The sequence below is a fragment of the Pelophylax lessonae genome, assembly GCF_965119305.1.
Source record: "Pelophylax lessonae genome assembly, chromosome: 2".
Lineage (NCBI taxonomy): Eukaryota > Metazoa > Chordata > Amphibia > Anura > Ranidae > Pelophylax > Pelophylax lessonae.
Window position 1 is genome coordinate 565,023,883 of NC_138769.1, and position 23,301 is coordinate 565,047,183.

The 23,301-nt window shown below is 45.4% G+C and overlaps 1 protein-coding gene across 1 annotated transcript; it reads left to right on the forward strand.

Moving 5' to 3' along the window:
* The first annotated feature begins 1,427 nt into the window (after positions 1–1,427).
* Positions 1,428–22,420, forward strand: LOC309547033 (transmembrane protein 198). Its single transcript, XM_082246816.1, has 4 exons — positions 1,428–1,654; positions 2,830–3,405; positions 19,070–19,218; positions 21,992–22,420. Exons 1-4 carry the CDS (start codon positions 1,465–1,467, stop codon positions 22,139–22,141), a joined length of 1,065 nt encoding a protein of 354 aa, XP_082102942.1. The 5' UTR covers positions 1,428–1,464; the 3' UTR covers positions 22,142–22,420.
* The last annotated feature ends 881 nt before the right edge of the window (positions 22,421–23,301 follow it).

Below are 23,301 nucleotides of genomic sequence, written 5' to 3' on the forward strand. Positions count from 1 at the left end.
TTTCTAAATGCCGATCATTAAAATCGGGCATTGCTGCGGCCCACTAATGGTTTAAAATTCGAACAAAAATTCTTGGGTAAGATTTCGAAACCTTTATGCCCAGCCTAATGCCTTGTACACACAGGCTGAATGTCCGGAGACATTGGCTGGTTTTTATTGAATTCAGCCCGCTTGTATATCAGCTGGTCCAACAGAAGCCTGCTCCTGTCGAATGAGCATGCTGCAAAACCATCAGCTGACCGGCTCCCTATCGGAACACAACAGCTGAGCGGGGGAGATCTCTGTACTAATGTTGGACTGACAGTCTCCACTCCTAATTCATCCCAAAGGTGTTCTATCGGGTAGAGGTCAGGACTCTGTGCAGGCCAGTCACGTTCCTCCACCCCAAACTCATCATGTTTTTATGGACCTTGCTTTGTTCACTGGTGCGCAGTCATGTTGGAATAGGAAGGGGCCATCCCCAAACTGTTCCCACAAAGTAGGGAGCATGAAATTGTCCAAAATGTCTTGGTATTCTGACGCCTTAAGAGTTCCCTTCACTGGAATAAGGGGCCAAGCCCAACCCCTGAAACAACCCCACACAATAATTCTGGACAAGTGCACAAAGCAAGGTCCTTAAAGACATGGATGAGAGAGTTTGGGGTGGAGGAATTTGACTGGCCTGCACTGAGTTCTGACCTCAACCTGATGGAACACCTTTGGAATGAATTGGAGCAGAGACTACGAGCCAGGCCTTCTCGTCCAACATCAGTGCCTGACCTCACAAATGCGATTCTGGAGGAATGATCAAACCTTCCCATAGACACACTCCTTGTGGATAGCCTTCCCAGAAGAGTTGAAGCTGTTATAGCTGCAAAGGGTGGGCCAACTCAATATTGAACCCTATGGACTAAGACTTTATTGGGATGTCATTAAAGTTCATGTGCATGTAAAGGGAGGTGTCCCAATACTTTTGACAATCTACTGTTTGTGTATATATAGATGGAGGACATATACCATGGCCCCCATCCCCATTCTCATCTTGGCAAGACTGACTTGTCCTGCTCCCATAACCTTGTGGGATATCTCCCTCGAACATCCCAGGAGGCTACAGGAGCAGACACGGAAGCTGGTGGGTGGGCTTGCACGTGTCACTAAGGGCTGGCTGCAACAACCCAGAAGAGGCAGTCAGGCTTCTGATGACATCAGAGGGAAAGATGGTGGCATGGTACTCGGGCTCCAGCATCAGATCACAGCAGACCCATGCTGGATTCACTGGGAGAGTCAGCATGCGGGTTGAGGACAATCCTGCCTAACAGGCAAAAGGGAGGACAAAAAATGGAGGCTGATTTGAGTAGTGTAAATATGCAGCTAACACACATATGCTTTTAGATGTGACATTCAAATCTTTTTTTTTTCTCCCACCTTTTTAGGCTCCTCCCATTAATGGATGCTTTAACCTAAACCCGTGGCCTACATAGAACTATGGCGTTGGATTTGTCATCATTTGTTATACCTAGTGGTTTTCAGCACTTCAACAATCAAAATGTAGACACTGGGCAAGAAGACCCTTTTGAAGATTTATGTAGCCTAGAAAATAACCGGCATTATGATGTGGTTCCCACAGTGGTATGCTCCTTATGCTGCCTCTTTGGCCTTGTATATACCTTTTTTGGTAAGTAGCAAACATGTCAGTCTAGTGGGGTTTTTTGTTTTTGTGTGTGAATATTGCTGTATTGCATGCGGTTTATACTCACTCAGTCACTATGAGATTCGTTTTCTTTCTTCTGCAAAAAACCCAGTTGATCCTGATCCTGCTGCTTTCTATCTTCACCTTCTGTCCATGTCTCCAATTCAGCTAGGGATTTTTGCAGAGAAGTGTTGGCAGCTCTGCACATGCTCAGTTTTCAATGCGTTTCTATGCTTCGAATTTCCTCCCGATCACACCAGAGCAGCCCCTGTGACTAAAGATTTACACGTGGGCATATACACCGTGGTACATGACAGCCAGCTCCCTCCCCTGTGCCTACTAACCAGCTAAAAGTTGGGGGGAAGATTTATTACATGTAGATTGATGGAGGCTTCACTTCCCTCTTATTCGAAGACACATAGGCTGGAGGGGCATGATACAGCCCATGACTGGCAGAAATCTACCCACACCATGTTATTGCCAAAAGGGAATAAAAGATTTTACTTCAAATGTCTATTTGTATGACATTTGCAAACGGTTTATTGATCATTTTTACTGCATTCCAAAGGCTTTTTTTTTTTTTTTTTTTTTTTTTTTTTTTTTTATAATTTTAGTAAAATAGAGTACAATTGTCCATATACAGAAATAGAAGGGGCAATGTAAATTAAACGGTGTGTGTTTATCGCTTTACGTTGTATTGGTTGCAGCTTGGTCACTACACTGTCAGGTTGTTGTGCTGTTTACCAGCCAACACTGGTTGGGTACCAGCTAATATGGGGTAGTGTGCATCCCTCGGCTTCTCTTGTTGGGTAGAACTTTGGTTTTGGTGATCTCCCTGGTCCCCAGCGCAGGGTTTTGGGTTTATTTTATTTTTTTTATTTTTATTTTATTTTTTTTAAGCTGCTTCTCCTTAGAAGTATGTGGAGAGCTTGCAGGTCATTGACACAAGTAGCTTGTTTTTTGTAGGTGTCCATAGGTCATCTGATGTCATTGCTACAGTATAAGCTGCCCTACTGCTAGAAAAAAAACTATCGCAAGACCCTTTTACTGGAAAACTGAACTATAGTATATGTGGTTATTAGCCAATTGGTTTTCTTTAACCTTCAGCAGCTGTTCTGTTCTTATTAATTTTTTTTTTTTTTTTTTTTTTTTTCCTACAGGTTACCGGTGCTTCAAAGCAATTATGTTTTTATCGGGACTGTTGGCTGGATCAGCAGTCATCTTTTTGCTTTGTTATAAAGAGAGAATCCTGGACACACAGCTGAGCCTGGAGCTAAGTGCAGGCATTGCCCTGGGCATCGGCCTTCTTTGTGGACTAGTCACCATGCTTGTGCACAGTGTTGGCTTGTTTATGACTGGCCTACTTCTTGGACTTTTGCTGGCCATAGCCTGTCTAGTGGGCTTGGAGCAGTTCTATCATCCTTCCACAGCCTGGATCCCAGTAGGAATAATGATGGGTTCTGCCATGCTGTTTGCTGTATTGACTCTGCAGTGGCAGAAGCTCTTTACTGTAATTTCCACTGCAACATTTGGAGCAGCTATCCTGGCTGTATGTACAGACTATTTCATTGAGATGATGCTGCTGGTGCAGTATGTGTACGACAGACTCCGCTTAGAAGTCTCCTTTCCCCTCTGCTGGTTCAGCTGGGTGGTGCTGGGCATGTGGCCATTGTTAAGTGTACTGGGAATTGTAGTTCAGTGGAAGCTGACAGCTGAAGGCTTTTCTCATACTGATGGTAAGTACAGCTTTTTTTTTTTATTAAATTCCTGTTAATATTCTATATGCATTTTCTCATTTTACTATTGGCTTTGCTATAGCCATGACTAAATTATTAATGCAGCGGTGTGGAGTTTGGAAACAATTTCCCCACCTCCTAGAAAAATTCAGATTGGGATGTCCTTTTTCGTCAAGTCAAGCAGGATTGTCTATGAAACGTGAAATGCCTGAATAGATTGTGGAAATATGTTGCACCGGAGCACGTACTGTATTTGCACTATTTGATGTAAAGGTTTGCTAAGACATGGGCACTATACATTTTCCTCATTGTAGAGTTAAGGGCAGGTTGGGACCCAGTCATAATGTTTGGGACACTGGCAAATAAAACGGCTGCTGGGACATCCCTATATAAAACCCTCACATTCCTATTTAGTTTTATTGTGCTAGGGTCTCCTAGGTAATGGCCCTCTTTTCTCTAAAGAAAAGCCTACATTCTTGCATAGAGACCAAAGACCATTTTCTATACAATGGGATTGCTTTAGGTGCCCAATAATGTACTGCATGTACTATACTGTTAAAAATCTTTCATTTATTATAAAACCCCAATAAAAGCTTTATGGTAAGTTGTGCCTAATAATCTAGCAACATACAATACAAGAAAACAGTACATGGAAGAACTGACGGCGATAGAAAGCAACCTCCCATACAAGAAACTGGACATGGAAGTCCTTCACATAATTGTAACTTCATATTGTTCTTCACCCCCCCCCCCCCCCCCCATTTGATGTAACTTGGCTACTCAATGTAGAATGGAGTTTGATCAGGAGAGTAAACAGATTCATTATGTATTTTGTGAGCCCCACTTCCTCAGGTTCTGCTAAACTACAAATAACAGTCAACATACATAAAACAAGTGTAACAAATGTGTACAAGAGAACTTTTTATATACCATGTCCTATACCTTGTAGTCAATAATTCACCATGATTGAGGTCATGTGCCTGGGGACCACCATCTACACCTATCCTCCCCCCTAAGTCAAGTTATGAATAAATCTTCATGCAGTTTCTAAATAGTTGACTCCAGCAATGTGTGGAATTAGCCATAGGGTGCTCTACAGATCGAGAATGACCCTCGCCCCTGAAGGAGTCTGTGGCTGTAAGCCCATCGTGGAAGGCGAAGCCAGGAGTGGCCTTACTTCCGAGATGTCAGATCTGTACACATTCACCCTTAAGTTCTACCCCCCTTCTTCTTCTTTTTTTTTTTTTTTTTTTTTTTTTGGGGGGGGGGGGGGGGGGGGAGTCGGGGTAGAAGACCAGGATTGTGGGGGTACATTTTTAGACTTGGCCAGAACTCCTCCCTGAGTGGCATCTTGTGTGTCTGGATAAACAGGGTGCTGACGCAGCTACATGGCCCAAGGACTGCCCGGCACAGGCTTGATCCTGGAGGGGGTTACTGCTACTGCACGCCCTGCTGTTTCCTCTTTGCAGTTGCAATTTCAAATCGGCAAAATCTTGTGCCCTCTCTGATGAGGAAACTTTACAGCTGCTAATATCGGAGTTACTGCAGGCTACGAGTGCATGGCCCTAAGGAATTCCCCTTCTCTACTTCTACAAAGGTGGTGATTACTCTTCTAGAGACAATTTTCACAAGCATAGTGGATCAAAAGCACATGGGGAAAAGGGATGAGATGGACTTGCTAGCTCAGGCTCAACTCTAGTTCCATTGGGGTAGTTCATACGTTCTAGGCCCTGGTACCTTTTTTCTCCTACGTCTTCCAGTCGCCGCCCCTCATATAGTCTTCACCAATGGGTATTGACTTCCTCTCCACAGGAGTAGCTAGGCATAAGACTTGTTAAAAACAAAAGCATTTAACATAGACACACCCATGGGGGCTGTCCCACTGGTCAATACCCCCCCTGCAGTAGCCATCCCAACTCAGTTTTGTCTTCTGCCTAGCGTTAGGAGTAGATGGGCTTCCCTGTGCTGGGGCTACAGTCTCAGCCTTCTAATCTTCTTATGATTTTTATTTGCAAGAATGTCAGTTTTTTTCTTTGCTTTACTAGCTGTTTATATTGTCAGCTTTAGTTTTAGTAGGATCTTCGGATGAAGATGGATTTTGCGGAGCTGGGAATCGCACTGGCCGCCCTGGCTCTCCAGGGCAGAGGGTCAGATGGATCCCCAGCCCGCCATTGAGTGTTCAGCTATGTGTTCGCCCTGGCACTATGAACGACCCATCCCTGTTCGCAGCAGGGATGCAGCCTGTGAGGTGGCTACCTCACTGGACACCTCTTCGGTTCAGTGCTGCAGTGTCCTGCGTTTGGCTGACGGCATTCCCTGTCATCTGAGGACAGAGGCTTTCCGTTTTCATAGAGGCACCCCACGCCATCCGGTACAGGTAAGTACTTTCTGTGTGGGGCCTCTGTCTGGGGTGGCAGTCCTGTGTTGCTGTGTTCCCCCATGTCTGTGTGTTTGTGGGGCTCCCTGATGCGATCCCTGCGGGGGTCTTTTTTATTGCACTGCTGGCATTGTGTGGTTTTGGGGGCCCCTCTCCTGTGTCACTTCGGTGTTTTTGGAGGTGCAGTCTGTGTGCGGCGGCCGGAGCAGGTAAAAACCGCGCGGTCCGCCATTTTAGGTGTAGGCAGCATGTCTGGCTTCGCTGTGGGCTTGTTAACAGCTTGCTATGTAGTGGTTTTGGCGCCATCCGGCGCCATCTTGTGTGTGGCAGAACGATCGTTCCGAGCACATGTCGGCGGCCATCTTGCCGAAGCCTCCCATTGCTTCCTATGGGCAGCCATTTTCCCTTACTTCCTTTTCCTCTGGAGCAGCGATCGGTGTGGTAACACTCTGTGGGGCTCTGCAGACTGTCTCTTCCATATTTCTTTGTTTTATCCCTTCTGGCTCAGTTTTGTCCCTTTTTTGGAGGGTCTGTGTACACAGTGTGTCTAGCGGCGGGCTGCGCAGTCCGCAGCGCTCTTAAAGGGCCAGTACCTTTTTTTTTTTTTTTTTTTTTTTTTTTTTTCTGCAATGGAAACTCAGGACAGCAAATTCCCCCAGCCTTGGTGGGGGACCCCAGTTCTGCTGAACCCCCTGTTATACCTAATTTGGCCGCTGTGGTGGTGACTTTAGTGTCCAAAATGGAGGTGCTGATGGCTGAATGAGCTGCTAGAAAAAGGCCTAGAATATCTTTCTCTGATTCAGATGGTGATGTGGCTGGCGTGCCCTTTTCAGGGTCTCGCTCATCCCTGGACCTGCTGGGGTCTGAGGGGGAGGCGGAGGTGGAGGGGGTAGATGATTCACCCCCAGGGTCGCCTGAAGAACGCGCAGCTATCGATGCGTTGATTTCTTCGGTTAAAGAGACACTACATTTGGAGGATGAGCCCAATCCTCCGGGCATTGTGTCCTCCTTTGGTACACATAGGACCCGCAAGTCGGCGCAGGTTTTTCCCTGCCCCGCTGAGTTTCATCACACAGTGAATGAACAATGGCGCAGTTTGAAACGCCCTTTCACGGTGCCTAAACGGTTTCAACTGCTCTACCCCTTTGCGCCTTCTATGGATTTGCGCTGGTGTATGGCCCCCCAGGTGGATCACACTGTGGCCGTGTTGAACAAGGCTACTTTGGTTCCCTCTGAGGATACCCTGGTTTTCTGGGATCCTACGGACAGGAGGTTGGAGTCTCTTGCCCGCCATGCCTACATGGTGGCGGGTTCTATGCTCAAACCTATTTTCGCTTCTGTCATGGTGGCCCAGGCGGTGGCAGATTGGACTAAGGTGCTTAGACGCACTCTCGCGTCTGATTCTGCCCCACCTGCTACACTGGACATGGTAGACCAAATTCATCAAGGGGTTATGTATTTGTGTGATGCAGCCTTGAATGAGGCCCCTTTGACTGCTCGCCTGTCTAGTGTCGCGGTACTTAACCGTAGACTGATCTGGCTGAAGAGCTGGTCGGCTGACCAGACGTCACGGAAAAACGGTGGCTGATTTTCCCTATGCAGGGTCTCGCCTTTTTGGCGAGGCTTTGGATACTTTGGTGAAAGGAGTCACTGGGGGCAAAAGCACTCTGCTGCCCCAAAATCCGAAGAACAAGCCTTTTCGCTGCAAGCGGGGTCCCGCCTTTAGACCCAATAAGGGGGGTGCCTTCAAGCCACAAAACAAAAGCAAACCTTTCAAGGGCCAAGGTGGCCAGAAAAAGCCCTGGGCGGGCAAGCAGAAGTCCGGCCATGCCGGTGCGGTGGCTCAATCCGCCTCTGCCTGAAGGGACGCCCTCGCCCCTTTCAGGGGTGGGGGGACGTTTGCGCGGTTTCCTCCAACCTTGGCTGCTCCGGATTCCGGACAGGTGGGTTCAGGAAATCATTCGATCAGGATACAAGATTGAGTTCTTTTCACGGCCGGTGGACAGATTCTTTCCCTCAAATCTTCATTTGACCCAAGGGCGCCTACAGGACCTGCATCAAGCGGTGCAGAACCTCCTTGCCCAGGGGGTGATTTGTCCCGGTGCCTCATCGGGACAGGTTTCGGGGGTTTTACTCAAATCTGTTCACTGTGCCCAGAAAGGAGGGCAAAGTGCGTCCGATCCTGGACTTAAAAGCTCTGAACTGATTTGTGCGCGTTCGAAAGTTCTGTATGGAATCCCTCCGCTCGGTGGTGGCCTCCCTGAGTCCAGGGGAATTCCTGGCCTCGATCGACCTAAAGGATGCGTATCTGCACATCCCCATTTTCGAGGGTCATCAGAGGTACCTCCGGTTTGCCATAGCGGAGGACCACTATCAGTTCGTAGCGTTACCTTTCGGTCTCGCTTCGGCTCCAAGGGTCTTTTCCTTTTGCCTGTTCTGGGCCTGTTGAGGGCACAGGGCATTGCGGTCTTGGGATATCTGGACGATCTCCTGTTAAGATCGAGTGTCAGTCAGAACCTGTTGCGCGATCTGCCGACTACGGTACAGACGCTCCAGGAGTTCGGTTGGACCATCAACGTTCAGAAGTCGACTTTGTCTCCTTCAGTTAGTCTTCCCTATTTGGTAATGGTTCTGGACTCTGATCAAGCAAAGGTATTTCTGCCGGAGGACAAGCTCCGGACCCTTCAGAACGAGATCAGGTCCCTCAGGGACAACGAATCCTCGTCACTCAGGACCTGTATGCGGTGCCTGGGGTTGATGGTGTCAGCCTTCGAGGCAATACCATTTGCTCAGTTTCACACACGATCTCTCCAAGCGGAGATCCTGGCCAGGTGGGACCGACTACCTCAGTGCTTGGATCTGAGTGTCTCGTTGAGTCGCCGGACCAGAATGGATCTTCTGTGGTGGCTTCAGTCCCCGGCTGTGTCGGAAGGAAAATCCTTCCGTCCGTTACTGTGGACAGTGATTACCACGGATGCCAGCCTGTCGGGCTGGGGTGGAGTCCTGGGCAACCTGTCTGCCCAGGGCACTTGGTCGGAGGAGGAGTCCTCCCTTCCAATCAACATCTTGGAATTGAGAGCGATCAAACTGTGTCTCTTCCAGTGGGCGGATCGAATTCGGGGCCGTCCTGTACGGGTACAGACGGACAATGCGACCGCGGTGACTTGCATCGACCACCAAGGGGGCACCAGGAGGGCCCAGGAGGTGACCGACGATTCAGTTGTTTTTCAGGTTCCTTCGCAGGTTGGCCTCGGAACTGAACTTGGTGATTCTGGTGGCACCACACTGGCCATGCCGGTCCTGGTATGCGGACATCGTTTACCTAGCAGTCGTGCCTCCTTGGCAGCTGCCAATACGAGAAGATCTGCTGTCTCAAGGACCGATCTTCCATCCTGCTTTACAGTCGCTGGCTTTAACGGCCTGGCTGTTGAAAGCCAGGTCCTGAGAGACCGGGGTCTCTCCCCAGAGGTCATTCCTACCTTGATCAAGGCTAGAAAAGCCTCGTCTTGTAAAATTTATTACCGTACCTGGAAAGCTTATTTTGCCTGGTGTGGGTCCAGGGGGTTTTATCCTCGCTCATACTCGGTGTCGAGAGTGTTGGCTTTCCTCCAGTCTGGTGTGGACCAGCGCCTGGCGCTGGCCATGATAAAGGGCCAGGTATCTGCACTGGCTGTTCTTTTTCAACGCCCTGTGGCGTCTCATTCCTTAATTCGCACCTTTATTCAAGGTGTGCGACATTTGGCCCCTCCCCGGAGGGAGCCTTTACCTCCATGGGACTTGAACTTTGGTTCTGTCCGTGTTGCAGCGTTCTCCCTTTGAAAACATCCGGGAGATATCGTTGCCTCTGCTGTCTAAGAAGGTTGCCTTTTTAGTGGCGATCACTTCGGCTGGCATGGTGTCGGAGTTGGCGGCGTTGTCTTGCCGATCCCCTTACCTGGTGGTTCATAAAGATAAGGTGGTCTTGCGACCTAACTCGTCATTTCTCCCTAAGGTGGTGTCTGACTTTCACCTTAATGAGGACATTGTTTTGCCTTCCCACTGTGCGAAGCCTAAGCATCTTAAGGAGGTTGCCTTGCATTCCTTGGATGTTGTCTGGGCGATCAAGGTTTACCTGTCGTCCACTGAATCCTTTTGGAAATCGGATTCCCTCTTTGTCCTTCCTGAGGGACCTCGGAAGGGCATGGCTGCGTCTGCGGCGACCATTGCCAAATGGATCAGACAGACGATTGTCCAGGCCTATGCTTTGAAGGAACGGGTTCAACCCTTCCCTTTTAAGGCGCACTCTACCAGATCGATGAGTACGTCCTGGGCCTACCGGCATCAGGCTTCGGTGGCCCAGGTGTGCAAGGCTGCGACTTGGTCGTCAGTGCACACCTTTTCCAAATTCTATTAGATTGATGTTCTGGCATCAGCTGATGCCTCCTTTGGCCGCAAAGTTCTCTGTGCGGCAGTGCCATAGGGGACCCTTATTTTTTTTTTGTGGGTCCCTGGCTGTTGGGGTTGTTTATCCCCTGGGTTTTTTGCTTTCCTTGGTTGTTGCTCATGATGAGCCCTTTTCTGTTCCCCAGAAGGTTCTCTTACTGTGTGTGTGTGTGTGTGTGTGTGTGTGTGTGTGTGTGTGTGTGTGTGTGTGTAAGGTTCCTTTCTCTGATGTGGGTACTGCGTTTGCCTTTTTATACGGTTGTCTCCCACCCCTCCATGTCTACACTGCTTTGGGACATCCCATTGGTGAAGAGTATATGAGGGGCGGCGACTGTCGGAGGACGTAGGAGAAAACTGAATTTTTGTAAAATCTTACCGTAAAATTCCTTTCTCTGAGTCTTCCGACAGTCGCCGCCCCCGCCCCTCTTTTGGGGTTTTTCTTGTACACTTACTGCTATGCTACCAAACGGAGTTGGGATGGCTACTGCAGGGGGGGTATTGACCAGTGGGACAGCCCCCATGGGTGTATCTATGTTAAATGCTTTTGTTTTTAACAAGTCTTATGCCTAGCTACTCCTGTGGAAAGGAAGTCAATACCCATTGGTGAGGACTCAGAGAAAGGAATTTTACGGTAAGATTTTACAAAAATTCAGTTTTTCCTCTGACTGCCTCCACTCTGGTTCCCTGCCTTCTAGCCAGCTGCCTGGCCCATCAACCACACCAGTTTCATACCTTTTTTTTTTTTTTTTTTTTTTTTCAATTTAGAGAAGTATTTTATGCCACAATATCAGATTTCATGGGCAGAATTTTGGGCCCTGTTGAGGTCATGGATAGCAGGGGTCGCCACCATGTCCGTTCCACCTTCTTGATTTTGCACTTCAGCAGTTAGCAGCTGAAGATCCTTGCATTTAAGCTGAACTCCAGCTTTTGTTACACTTTACATAGTTGATTTGGTCCAAGCTGGCCCAAACCAACTATGTCCCTTACTAACGCGAGGCCTCTGGATGTGCTGTATAAAGTGTATGTAGCTGAGGCTTCATACAGCTCACTGCACTGTGTCCCGGGTTCAAGCCAAGACCTTTTGTCTCCTACCTGGAACACTATAGAGTCTGAGTGGTGCTCAGCCATTCATGGAAAGCAATGTATTCTAACAATGAATACAAAGCTTCCTCTGATTTGGCTAAGTCAGAGGTTGTGACATCATCAGCCCACCTCTGACTCAGCCTATCAGAGGAAGCTTTGTATTCCTTGCTAGAATATATTGCTTTCTATGAATGGCTGAGCGCCGTACAGACTCTACTGTGTTCTGTGTATGAGACCGGAAGGTCTCGATTCGACCCCAAAACACAGTGAGGATATGTAGACTTAGCTACATACAGCACATCCAGCAGCTTTACAAGTTAGTGTGAGATGGCCCAAACGAACTATGTAAAGTGTAAAGCTGGAGTTCAAATTTAAATATATTAAAAATATTACAAGCTCCATTTTAGAAAGATTTGGTTTGAGGAAGTGGTGTGACATCCCGGTTTTAAAATGTCAGCAATGAAAGCGTAGACTGAAGGAGTGAAGTGAGTGGAGAGAAACCGATTTATGTGGCGTTTGCGTAGAGACAGTTTGGGAACCCGTGGGAGGTTATCAAGTGACCGAAAGGAGGTGTAGATCGAGAAGTGAAGCTCCATGAAGGCAGCCTTGGGGGACCCCTACAGAGAAAGGAGGAGGAGACAGTTGTAGGTAGCACTGAAGGTGTGCTGTGATGGGAGGAGAACCATTGAAGAGCAGAATCATGAAGGCAAAAATAGTTTGAGTTGGAGTGGGTGGTCAGCAGCAGTATCAAAGGCCACAGAAAGCTGTAGTGGTAATTGGTTTTAGCAATTCGTAAATCATTGGCAAGTTTTAGTAGGGCAGCTTCGGGTTAGGGTTAAAGTGTTTGTTATCCTGAAAACAAAATCCTGTTACTTTAAAGCCTGTTATACACCACAGTACTTGTGCTGTGTAATTTGGCCCCTTGTAACACCTGTAAACACCTGGGTGATCCTGCCTGGTTCTGTCCTCCCCCTGTAAACTGATCACAGTTTATCATGGCGTCTGAGCCCTGACGCAGTGCTCAGTCCACGTGCCTCCGTCATCCGCAGCTCTTCTCTGTCCTTCGTCATCCGCAGCTCTTCTCTGTCCTTCGTCATCCGCAGCTCTTCTCTGTCCTTCGTCATCCGCAGCTCTTCTCTGTCCTCTGTCATCCGCAGCTCTTCTCTGTCCTCTGTCATCCGCAGCTCTTCTCTGTCCTTCGTCATCTGCAGCTCTTCTCTGTCCTTCGTCATCCGCAGCTCTTCTCTGTCCTTCGTCATCCGCAGCTCTTCTCTGTCCTTCGTCATCCGCAGCTCTTCTCTGTCCTTCGTCATCCGCAGCTCTTCTCTGTCCTTCGTCATCCGCAGCTCTTCTCTGTCCTTCGTCATCCGCAGCTCTTCTCTGTCCTTCGTCATCTGCAGCTCTTCTCTGTCCTTCGTCATCTGCAGCTCTTCTCTGTCCTTCGTCATCTGCAGCTCTTCTCTGTCCTTCGTCTTCTGCAGCTCTTCTCTGTCCTTCGTCTTCTGCAGCTCTTCTCTGTCCTTCGTCATCTGCAGCTCTTCTCTGTCCTTCGTCATCTGCAGCTCTTCTCTGTCCTTCGTCATCTGCATCTCTTCTCTGTCCTTAAAACGTGGTTAATCCCAGGTCCTTGATGAGAATACATAGTCACAATTTTTAAAAAAAGAACCACCTCTGCAATTTCAGTTTAAACCTCCTTTCCTCCTTCCCAGAGCATCAAAAATGTGGAATTCCCTTCCCTAAGTAGTATTAGCTGGATTAATGACCGATTCAAAAACTGGATGGACCTGTATCTATTTTCAACCTTCTTTTCTTTTGGAACCAATTGGGTATGGAATTGTTGCTCATATATCTTGAAAGGAAGTTTGGTTGCTCTGGGCAATATTAGATTTCTTGTTTGTCTAACTCAGAAAGTTTCCTTTTTTTTTTTTTTTTTTTAATAGATATTTTAATAGATATTAAAATATTAAATAGATATTGTATAACTTTTTAAAAAATGTGTTTCTAAAAGTGTTCAGTGTATATAAAAAAAAAAAAAAAAACAAATATAGGGGAAAAAATATATTGTCCTAGTTCTGAAAAAATGCAGTGCTGAAGCATTGAGCCATTGTCCGGGCCTTCGCCAACCATGTGATGCTCATGAGTGTGCGTTGAGGTTAATAAGGGTTAGAGGCTAATAACTGAGGTTGAGGACATGGTGACTTCCTGCTCTTGGGTTACTTTGGGCTAAAGACTGCACAAGCTCTAGGTCTGTCTTGCTTTTAAATGATCTACAAAAAAGCAGACGAGGATGCTTTAACAGAGTTGTCTGTTCATTGATGGAGAAGCCTTGACCCTGTTGAAGATGTACATTATATTACCAAAAGTATTGGGGCGCCTGCTTTTACACGCACATTAACTTTAATGGCATTGCAGTCTTAAGCTGGATACACACTATCCAACTTTTGTGGTTAGATTTCATTCAGATTTACCTTTTCTATGTAGTGCAAGGGCCTGCCAGATTGCATGCAAATTGAAAGTGTTTTAGGTTTGACCTCCTATTATATGGTTTGTAGGGTTTATTATTAAGTTGGCCCACCCTTTACAGCTATAACTGCTTCAACTCTTCTGGGAAGGCTGTCCACAAGGTTTAGGAGTGTCTATGGGAATGTTTGACCATTTCTTCCAGAAGCGCAATTGTGAGGTCAGGTACTGATGTTGTACGAGAAGGCCTGGCTTGCAGTCTTCGCTTTACTTAATCACAATTCATCCCAATGGTGTTCTATCCGGTTGAGGTCAGGACGCTATGCGGACCATTTAAGTTCCTCCACGCTAAACTCGCTCATCTATGTCTTTATGAACCTTGTTTGCGCACTGGTGCGCAGTCATGTTGGAATAGAAAGAAGCCATCCCCAAACTGTTCCCACAAAGTTGGGAGCATAAAATTGTCCAAAATGTCTTGGTATGCTGACGCTTTAGGAGTTCCCTTCACTAGAACTAAGGGGCCAAGCCCTACCCTGAAAACAACCCCCCCCCCACCAAATGATTTGGACCAGTGCACAAAGCAAGGTCAATAAAGACATGGATGAGCGAGTATGGGATGGAGGAGCTTGACGGGCCTGTACAGAGTCCGGACCTCAACTCAATAGAACCCCTTTGGGATGAATTGGAGCAGAGACTGCAAGCCATGCCTTCTCGTCCAACATCAGTGTCTGAACTCACAAATGCGCTTATGGAAAATGGTCAAACATTCCCATAGACACACTCCTAAACCTTGTGGACAGCCTTCCCAGAAGAGTTGAAGCTGTTATAGCTGCAAAGGGTGGGCCAACTCAATATTGAACCATGTGGATGAAGACTGGGATGCCATTAAAGTTCATGTGCGTGTAAAGGCAGGTGTCCCGATACTTTGGTGTATATTAGAGCTGCACGATTAATTGTTTAATAATTGTGATCTCTATTCACTCCCCTCACAATCTTAAAACATGTCCTCAAGCTGTTCTGCTCACTCACAGCTGTCATAAAAAAAAAAAAAAAACGCCCCTGGCAAATGTTTATCAACATTAAGGCTGCTAGCGAACTATAAACACAATGCTTTACAATGTATCTTTTTGTTCTTTTAGATCAAAGGAATGAACTTCTGTCTGTAAGTGAGGGCAGTTTAACCTCTTAAAGGCTAAGTGTCGGTGTTCCGTGAAAAAACCATACCCATAAAAATTCCATACCATCGTCCCTTCCGGTTCACCTACGTCATTGAACAGCTGATAAGCTTACTAGTGCGCATGCTCGGAGGGTATGGAATGTTCACAGTAGTGTGTTATAAAGTTACACCGCATCAGCTGTTGCGGCCGTTACATTAAAACCTCTCCGCTGCAACATGAATCATCTCCGCTCCTACCCCTGTCACTTCCCTGATCTTGGCTACTAAATGTAAAAGCGGATCACGGAGCCGAGATCTCCGTGATTTCGATTTCATACACCCACCGCCGCTTTTACATTTAGTAGCCAAGATCAGGGAAGTGACACAGGAGTAGGAGCGGAGATGATTCATGTTGCGGCCGAGCTGTTTTAATGTAACAGCTGAGGCGGTGTAACGTTACACACACTACCGTGCAAATTCCATACCCTCCGAGCATGCGCACTGCTCAGCTGTTCCATTACGTTTCTGACAGGAAGTGACGTGGGTATGGAATGTTCACGAGGTATGGTTTTCTCACGGTTCACAGTTGTGCGATGCACAACAGACAGTTCACACTACCATATGCGTTACGCTGGGGGTGTCAATTCAAAGTTAACGACACCCCTAGATCAGATCGCTATCACAGTGTGGTCTGAAAGTCCGCACAGAATTGGATTGCACTAGTGTGAACCACCATGCGATCCGATTCTGCTGTGGACCATAAAAGGGTCCAGTGCGAGTTAGGTGCGATTGCAGTGCGAATTCAGCCATACAAACTGTATGGCTAAATTTGCACCGCACAGAGATCGCATGTAATTTTAGGAGCAGTGCTCTCCGAATTCCATGCAATCTCTGTGATCGCAGAAATGTAAACCGCCACTGTGTGTGTGTGTATGTGTATATGTGTATATATATATATATATATATATAGTATGTATGTATGTGTACCGTATTTATCGGCCTATAACACACACCTCAAATTTAGGAGGGAAATTTTAGGAAAAAAGCTTAAACTTGAAATAAACCGCATTGAACTTTTTTTTTTTTTAATCAAATGCAGTCTTACCAGTGCCCGTGAATGCAGCCTCATCAGCGCAGTGTACATCAATGCAGCCTCGCCAGCGCAGTGTCCCCCATTGCAGCCTCGCCAGCGCAGTGTCCCCCATTGCAGCCTCGCCAGCGCAGTGTACACCCATGCAGCCTCGCCAGCGCAGTGTCCCCCAGTTCAGCCTTCGCCAGCGCAGTGTCCATCAATGCAGGGCAAAGTAACAGCAGCCACGCCAGTGCCATTGCAGAGAGCGGTGACATACCAGTATTTTAAAAAGCCCGCGCTGAGAGGCAGAGGGGGGCGGGCCGGACGGAGGAGAAGCGAGGACAAGCGGCCGCTGTCATCGGTAGTCCCGGCGCCTATTATAGACGTCACACGTCCTGTGTCCCGGCATTGGATCACTGTGCTGTCTATCATAGGAGGCGGGACTTCCTCTGACAGCAACTGCTCTTCCTTCCTTCTACTCGGCCCGGCCCCCTCCTCTGCCTCTCAGCGCTGCCTGGACTGTTTTTTTTTTTTTTTTTTTTTTTTTTTAATAGATTGGCGTATAACACGCACTGGTGTATTGCCCTCCATTTTTAGGAGGAAAAAGTGCGTGTTATATGCCGATAAATACGGTGTGTATGTGTGTATGTGTGTGTGTATATATACACACACACACACATACACATATATATATATATATATATATATATATTATTATTATACAGTGCCTTGCGAAAGTATTTGTCCCCCTTGAACTTTGCGACCTTTTGCCACATTTCAGGCTTCAAACATAAAGATATAAAACTGTAATTTTTTTGTGAAGAACAACAAGTGGGGCACAATTATGAAGTGGAACGAAATTTATTGGATATTTCAAACTTTGTGAACAAATAAAAAAACTGAAAAATTGGGCGTGCAAAATTATTCAGCCCCTTTACTTTCAGTGCAGCAAACTCTCTTCAGAAGTTCAGTGAGGATCTCTGAATGATCCAATGTTGACCTAAATGACTAATGATGATAAATAGAATCCACCTGTGTATAATCAAGTCTCCGTATAAATGCACCTGCACTGTGATAGTCTCAGAGGTCAGTTTTAAAGCGCAACGAGCATCATGAAGAACAAGGAACACACCAGGCAGGTCCGAGATACTGTTGTGGAGAAGTTTAAAGCCGGATTTGGATACAAAAAGATTTCCCAAGCTTTAAACATCCAAAGGAGCACTGTGCAAGTGATATTATTGAAATGGAAGGAATATCAGACCACTGCAAATCTACGAAGACCTGGCCGTCCCTCTAAACTTTCAGCTCATACAAGGAGAAGACTGATCAGAGATGCAGCCAAGAGGCCCATGATCACTCTGGATGAACTGCAGAGATCTACAGCTGAGGTGGGAGACTCTGTCCATAGGACAACAATCAGTCGTATACTGCACAAATCTGGCCTTTATGGAAGAGTGGCAAGAAGAAAGCCATTTCTTAAAGATATCCATAAAAAGTGTCGCCACAAGCCACCTGGGAGACACACCAAACATGTGGAAGAAGGTGCTCTGGTCAGATGAAACCAAAATCAAACTTTTTGGCAACAATGCAAAATGTTATGTTTGGCGTAAAAGCAACACAGCTCATCACCCTGAACACACCATCCCCACTGTCAAACATGGTGGTGGCAGCATCATGGTTTGGGCCTGCTTTTCTTCAGCAGGGACAGGGAAGATGGTTAAAATTGATTGGAAGATGGATGGAGCCAAATACAGGACCACTCTGGAAGAAAACCTGATGGAGTCTGCAAAAGACCTGAGACTGGGACGGAGATTTGTCTTCCAACAAGACAATGATCCAAAACCATAAAGCAAAATCTACAATGAAATGGTTCACAAATAAACATATCCAGGTGTTTAGAATGGCCAAGTCAAAGTCCAGACCTGAATCCAATCGAGAATCTGTGGAAAGAACTGAAAACTGCTGTTCACAAACTCTCTCCATCCAACCTCACTGAGCTTGAGCTGTTTTGCAAGGAGGAATGGGCAAAAATTTCAGTCTCTCGATGTGCAAAACTGATAGAGACATACCCCAAGCCACTTACAGCTGTAATTGTAGCGCCACCTTTTGCTGCGAAGTATTAACTTAAGGGGGCTGAATAATTTTGCACGCCCAATTTTTCGGTTTTATAGTTGTTAAAGTTTGAAATATCCAAGAAATGATTGTGTCCCACTTGTTGTTGATTCTTCACAAAAAATTAATTTTATATCTTTGAAGCCTGAAATGTGGCAAAAGGTCGCAAAGTTCAAGGGGGCCGAATACTTCTGCAAGGCGCTGTGTGTGTGTGTGTGTGTGTGTGTATATAATATGGTGTGTGTGTGTGTGTGTGTGTGTATATGTATATGTATATGTGTATATATATATATATATATATATATATATATATATATATATATATATATATATATATATATATATGTGTATATATATAAAAAAAATTTTTTTATGGCCGAGACCCTAGAGAATAAAATGACAACCAATGCAATCTTTTGTCACACTATTTGAGCAGATGTTTTTCCAACACCAGTTTTTTTTTTTTTTGGGAAAAAATACACTTTAATGAATTAAAAAAAAATAAATAAATAAACTGTAAAGTTAGCCCAATTTTTTGTATAATGTAAAAGATGTTGCGTCGATGTTACAATTTTTTGGCTTACAATAAAGTGATTCTCATTTTATCCAGATTCGTGCTGCTCTAGATATGTTTTAGCAATTTTCCATGTAATTGTCCATATTACTGTTTAAATAGCTGTGGCTTTTTTTTTTTTATAACCAGATGTAGCTTTGTTTCATGTACGCCTGTGCATCTTCTATTAGACATCTCAGATATAAGCTGACGCAGTCATCAGGTCACCTTGTTTTGCAGTAGAAAAGATCTGAGTAGTGAAACAAAATGTATTCTCGTCCTTTTTTTTTTTTTTTTTTTTGTCTAAATGGTTCTCCCATCTTTTTTGAGAGTTTGACCAGAAAACTGATTTATTGCTTTGCTTGAAAAAAATTGGATTCATGTTTTGGTTTTTCTATTAGCCCTCACTGGTTTGTTACTTTTTGACAGTGATCATAAGCAGACGCCAGAAACGCCTCCAGCTCTTACGAATTCGTCAAAAAGAGGCCAAGAAGAGACAGACTGTTGCATCTCAAGATGGGTCTTACAGGCGAAAGGCCAACCCTATTAAAAGATACACTGGGGACATCCTCGCGCCGGTAAGAATATCAGGGTGTTTTCTTTTTATTTTTTTATATGGACTCGATTATAATTAAAATGACGGACAGTGACATTAGTGCAATATCAATAGATGGTTAAAATGAGAGGAGATGGGCCACTAATTATTTCATTACAACAGTTATACACTATTGTAGACAAAGGTATGAGGGTACCTTGCCAAAGTATTGAGTTTGCTATATCATGTTGCTATATCATAACTCTTGTACCCCCCCAATGCAGAAAACCAGGTCCATAAAGACATGGTTTGACCAGTTTGGTGAGGATAAACATTAGACTACATTCAACCTTCTTGAACACCTTTTATGTGATGAATTGCAAGCCAAGTCTTATCTACCGGATTCGCCACAAATCCTCTTTTGGTGAAATAGGCCGAAATTCCCCCTGGCACACATTGTAAAATCTTATGTAAAGCCTTACCAAAGAAGAAGCTGAAGCCTTTGTTGCAAAGGGATGAGCCAACTCTAAAATGGCCATAGCTTTAGAGAGGAATGTCCTGCAAGCTCATATAGGCGTGAAGGTCTGTCATATAGGTGTAAAGCTCAGGTAACCACAAACTCTCCTTTTTCTTCCTTTTTCTATAGTATCAATTGATACTACTTGGGGCTCATAGAGATGAGCGATTTTTTTAAGTGGTTATACAGCCTAAATATTTACCCTAATGCATTCCTTGCATTAGGGTAAATGTTTAGGTATCGGTTCGCTCTGTGCAATTCTATTGCACAGAGCAGGTAAGTATAGAGATGTAGGGTGTGTTGTGGTGTCCCCATTTTTTTATCACCTTAAGCCTATCCTATGTGCAGAGCCGCTGGTGGATGCATGTACAAGCAGCCCATAGAAATGGATGCGCGCACACAGCAGCTGCACAGACACAATTGCTTGTGAAAGTTTGACATTCGGGCAGGAGCGGGTGCAAAGATCTGAACACACTCGCATCTGCCAGCAGATCTGCACAGAGATCGGGCTTAATTAGGCATGCAATTAAGCCCCCTAAAGCACGTATGTGAAAAACAAGGCGCACATGATTTCAGCCCACCAGGCCTTGTCTTGTGGCCCCCTTGCCCACAGTTTTCCAGCTGGAATGTGGCAGAACTTTATTCCGCCACCTCTGATCCTCACCACCTGCTTCTGCTCCCCACGGTCACTTGTAAACACAGAAGCTTTCTGTGTTTACAAGGGATAGATTTAACTGGTTGCCGACCGCCGCAAGTACATATACTGCGGCAGGCAGCCCCGGCCAGGCAAAGTGACGTACCGGTACGTCACTAGCCTGGGAGCCAATAGCGGGCGAGCCCGCACCGCTGGAGGCACGCTCCCGCCTCGGCTCGTTCACGGACACCTCCGTGCGTGTGACCGGCGGACCCGATGTCCGCCAGTCACTCGCGATCGTCCGCTGTGAAGGGAGAAAGGCAGGCGGCTAATGTAAACAAAGCCGCCTGTCATTCTTCCCTGTGTAAAAGCACTGATCTAACGGTCCTGCTATGTAGGACCGTTGATCTGTGCTGTTACACACACAGCCACATCCCTGCACAGTTAGAAGCACGCCCCTAGGGACACACTTAACCCCTCCCTCTCCAATAAAGTTAACCCCTTCCCTGCCAGTGTCATTTTTACAGTAACCGTGCATATGTATAGCACCGATTACTGTAGTAATGTCACTGGTACCCCCAAAAGTGTCAAAAATGTCAGTCAAGGGTCCGATCTGTCCGCCGCAATGTCGCAGTCCCGCAAAAAAAATCACAGATCGCCGCCATTACTCGTTAAAAAAAAAAAAAAAAATGACAAAAATCTTTCCCTTAGTAAATACGCTTATTGTGATTTTTGGTTTTTTTTTTGTTTTTTGTTTTTTTTTACCAAACCTAGGTAGCAGAAAACTAATTGGCCGAAAATTTAAAAAAATTTTGATTTTTTTTTTTTTTTTTTTTTACATTTTTTTTGGGGGGGGGAATTTCATATAAAAAAAATGTGAAAAATATTGTTATTTTTGCAAAATTGTCGCTCTTTTTTTTGATTATAGCGCATGATCAAAAAATCGCACAGGTGATCAAATGCCACCAAAAGAAAGCTCTATTTGTGGGGGAAAAAGGACCTCAAATTCGTTTAGGTACAGCGTCGCACGACCGCGCAATTGTCCGTTAAAGTCACGCAGTGCCGAATCGCAAAATACCCCCTGGTCAGGAAGGGGGTGAAATATTCCGGGGCTTAAGTGGTTAATTTTACCACCTTACAGAACTAACAGAACTCTGGACGTACTCACGGTGGGGCAGGGCAGAGACGTATCTCCCATCAAGGAGCGGAAGAGCCACCTACACAGAGGTACTAGAGCTGGGTCAGGTAAAGAGATTGTAGGAAGCTTTTTGGAGGGGGGGGGCAGGGTTGGGGTTTCACTCTGTGCACAGCGCACCCCTGAACTTTCTACGTAAGGCACCCTTGAACCCTGCACTCTGTACGTAGCGCACCCCTGAACACTGCACTCTGTATATAATGTACTCCTGAACTCTGCACTCTGTACATGGCGCACTCCATATTCAACTGGCCCTTTGAGGGCAACCATACTGCTGATGCGACCGACAATGAAATTGGGTTTGACACATCTGCCCTAAAGTGACAGGAGATCTGGACTTTGGCTTAAATGCTGTTGAACACCCATGATTACTGCGTCGGTCATTCAGAGGCCACGAGCAAAAGCCTCTCATTTGCTGTTCAGTGATGTTAAATGTCAGCCTCATCTGACTTGTTACTTTTCTGTTACAGAGTTACCTGCAAAGCCTGAGAGAACGTCAGTCTGGTAGCGGCACTTCCATGAGCAGCCTTAGCACAAATATGCAAACCGTTGTGGACATGGACTATGAGTGTGGCTCCACTGTGCCTCTTACAGCCACTACACCTGTGATCCAAGTCTGAGATGTTCCTGGTCTCCAGCTGCACTTTCTATGTGATCAGACATAGCAGCTTCTCTGTGCCTTACGTGTTGCTTTTTATCACATCTTACCCTTTCATTTGCCAGTGCCACATGTCTTGCCTTCCAGATTATGCAAACTTGTGGAATTTATGGAAACCTAATTCCCTGACCATTTGTAAAGAATGGGCCAGTACAATTGTTCATTTGTTGTATACTGCTGGTTCCAGGCAAGCTAGTATAGAAAGATGCATTTTAAGTGAACCTGTATGCAATACTGCACATTTCATGGAAGTCTAAAAGGGAAAACACACCGAAAATAAAAATGTTCTTTTATAAAATGTATCATAATGTAACATGTACTGTATGTATACACCTATTGCTTCAAAGTTGTCTTTTGAACCAATCTCCAGTATCTCCACCAAATTGTTCAGTGATGCTATTAACACAGCACCTCTCTATTTTCTGATTGGATGCTGCAGTTGCTTCTCAGATGAGAAAGACCTCCACTAAAAAGGAGATCTAGGTTTTATAATGGAAACTGATATCAAGCAATGATTTGCATGTGTTTCAAAGGACAAATTCCCTACAAACACAACCTCTGGGCTTGGACATAAGTTGACATTAAGGCTGGATTATCACCTTTCTGCTTGATGCCATTTCCTTTTAAATCAATGGAAATGTATGTCAATGCCTGTGTTGAGATGCATGCCAGTGCATCACTAAATGTGTTGAGGTGTGTTATGATGCATTGATTTATTTAAAATAAAGTGCATTGCAGCAGGTTTCAATAATGTACAACTAACCAGACACGTTCCAATAATTTAAATTAAATGTGCATCAAGGGGGAAAAACATTAAGGTGTCAGTCTGCCCTAAATACTAAAGCAGATTTTTTTTTTTTGTATGTGCATAGGACTGATAAAGATCTCAAATCCTGTTTACAAACGGCTTCATTTGATAACCTCTCAAATACCACCCAATCGTAGAATTAAATGGGCCAATATAGTTCATGAGATAGAGAGAGAGAGAGAGTATATATATATATATATATATATATATATATATATATATATATATATATATATATATATATATATAATACACACACACACACACACACATTTTGTAACTGAACAACAAGTGGCCGGTGCTAATATTGTACT

Coding starts and splice junctions, on each gene's coding strand:
- LOC309547033 (XM_082246816.1), top strand. CDS start 1,465: ATGGCGTTGGATTTGTCATCATTTGTTATACCTAGTGGTTTTCAGCAC. Junction 3,406..19,069: donor AGGCTTTTCTCATACTGATG/GTAAGTACAGCT, acceptor ACTTTTTGACAG/TGATCATAAGCAGACGCCAG. Junction 19,219..21,991: donor CTGGGGACATCCTCGCGCCG/GTAAGAATATCA, acceptor TTTCTGTTACAG/AGTTACCTGCAAAGCCTGAG.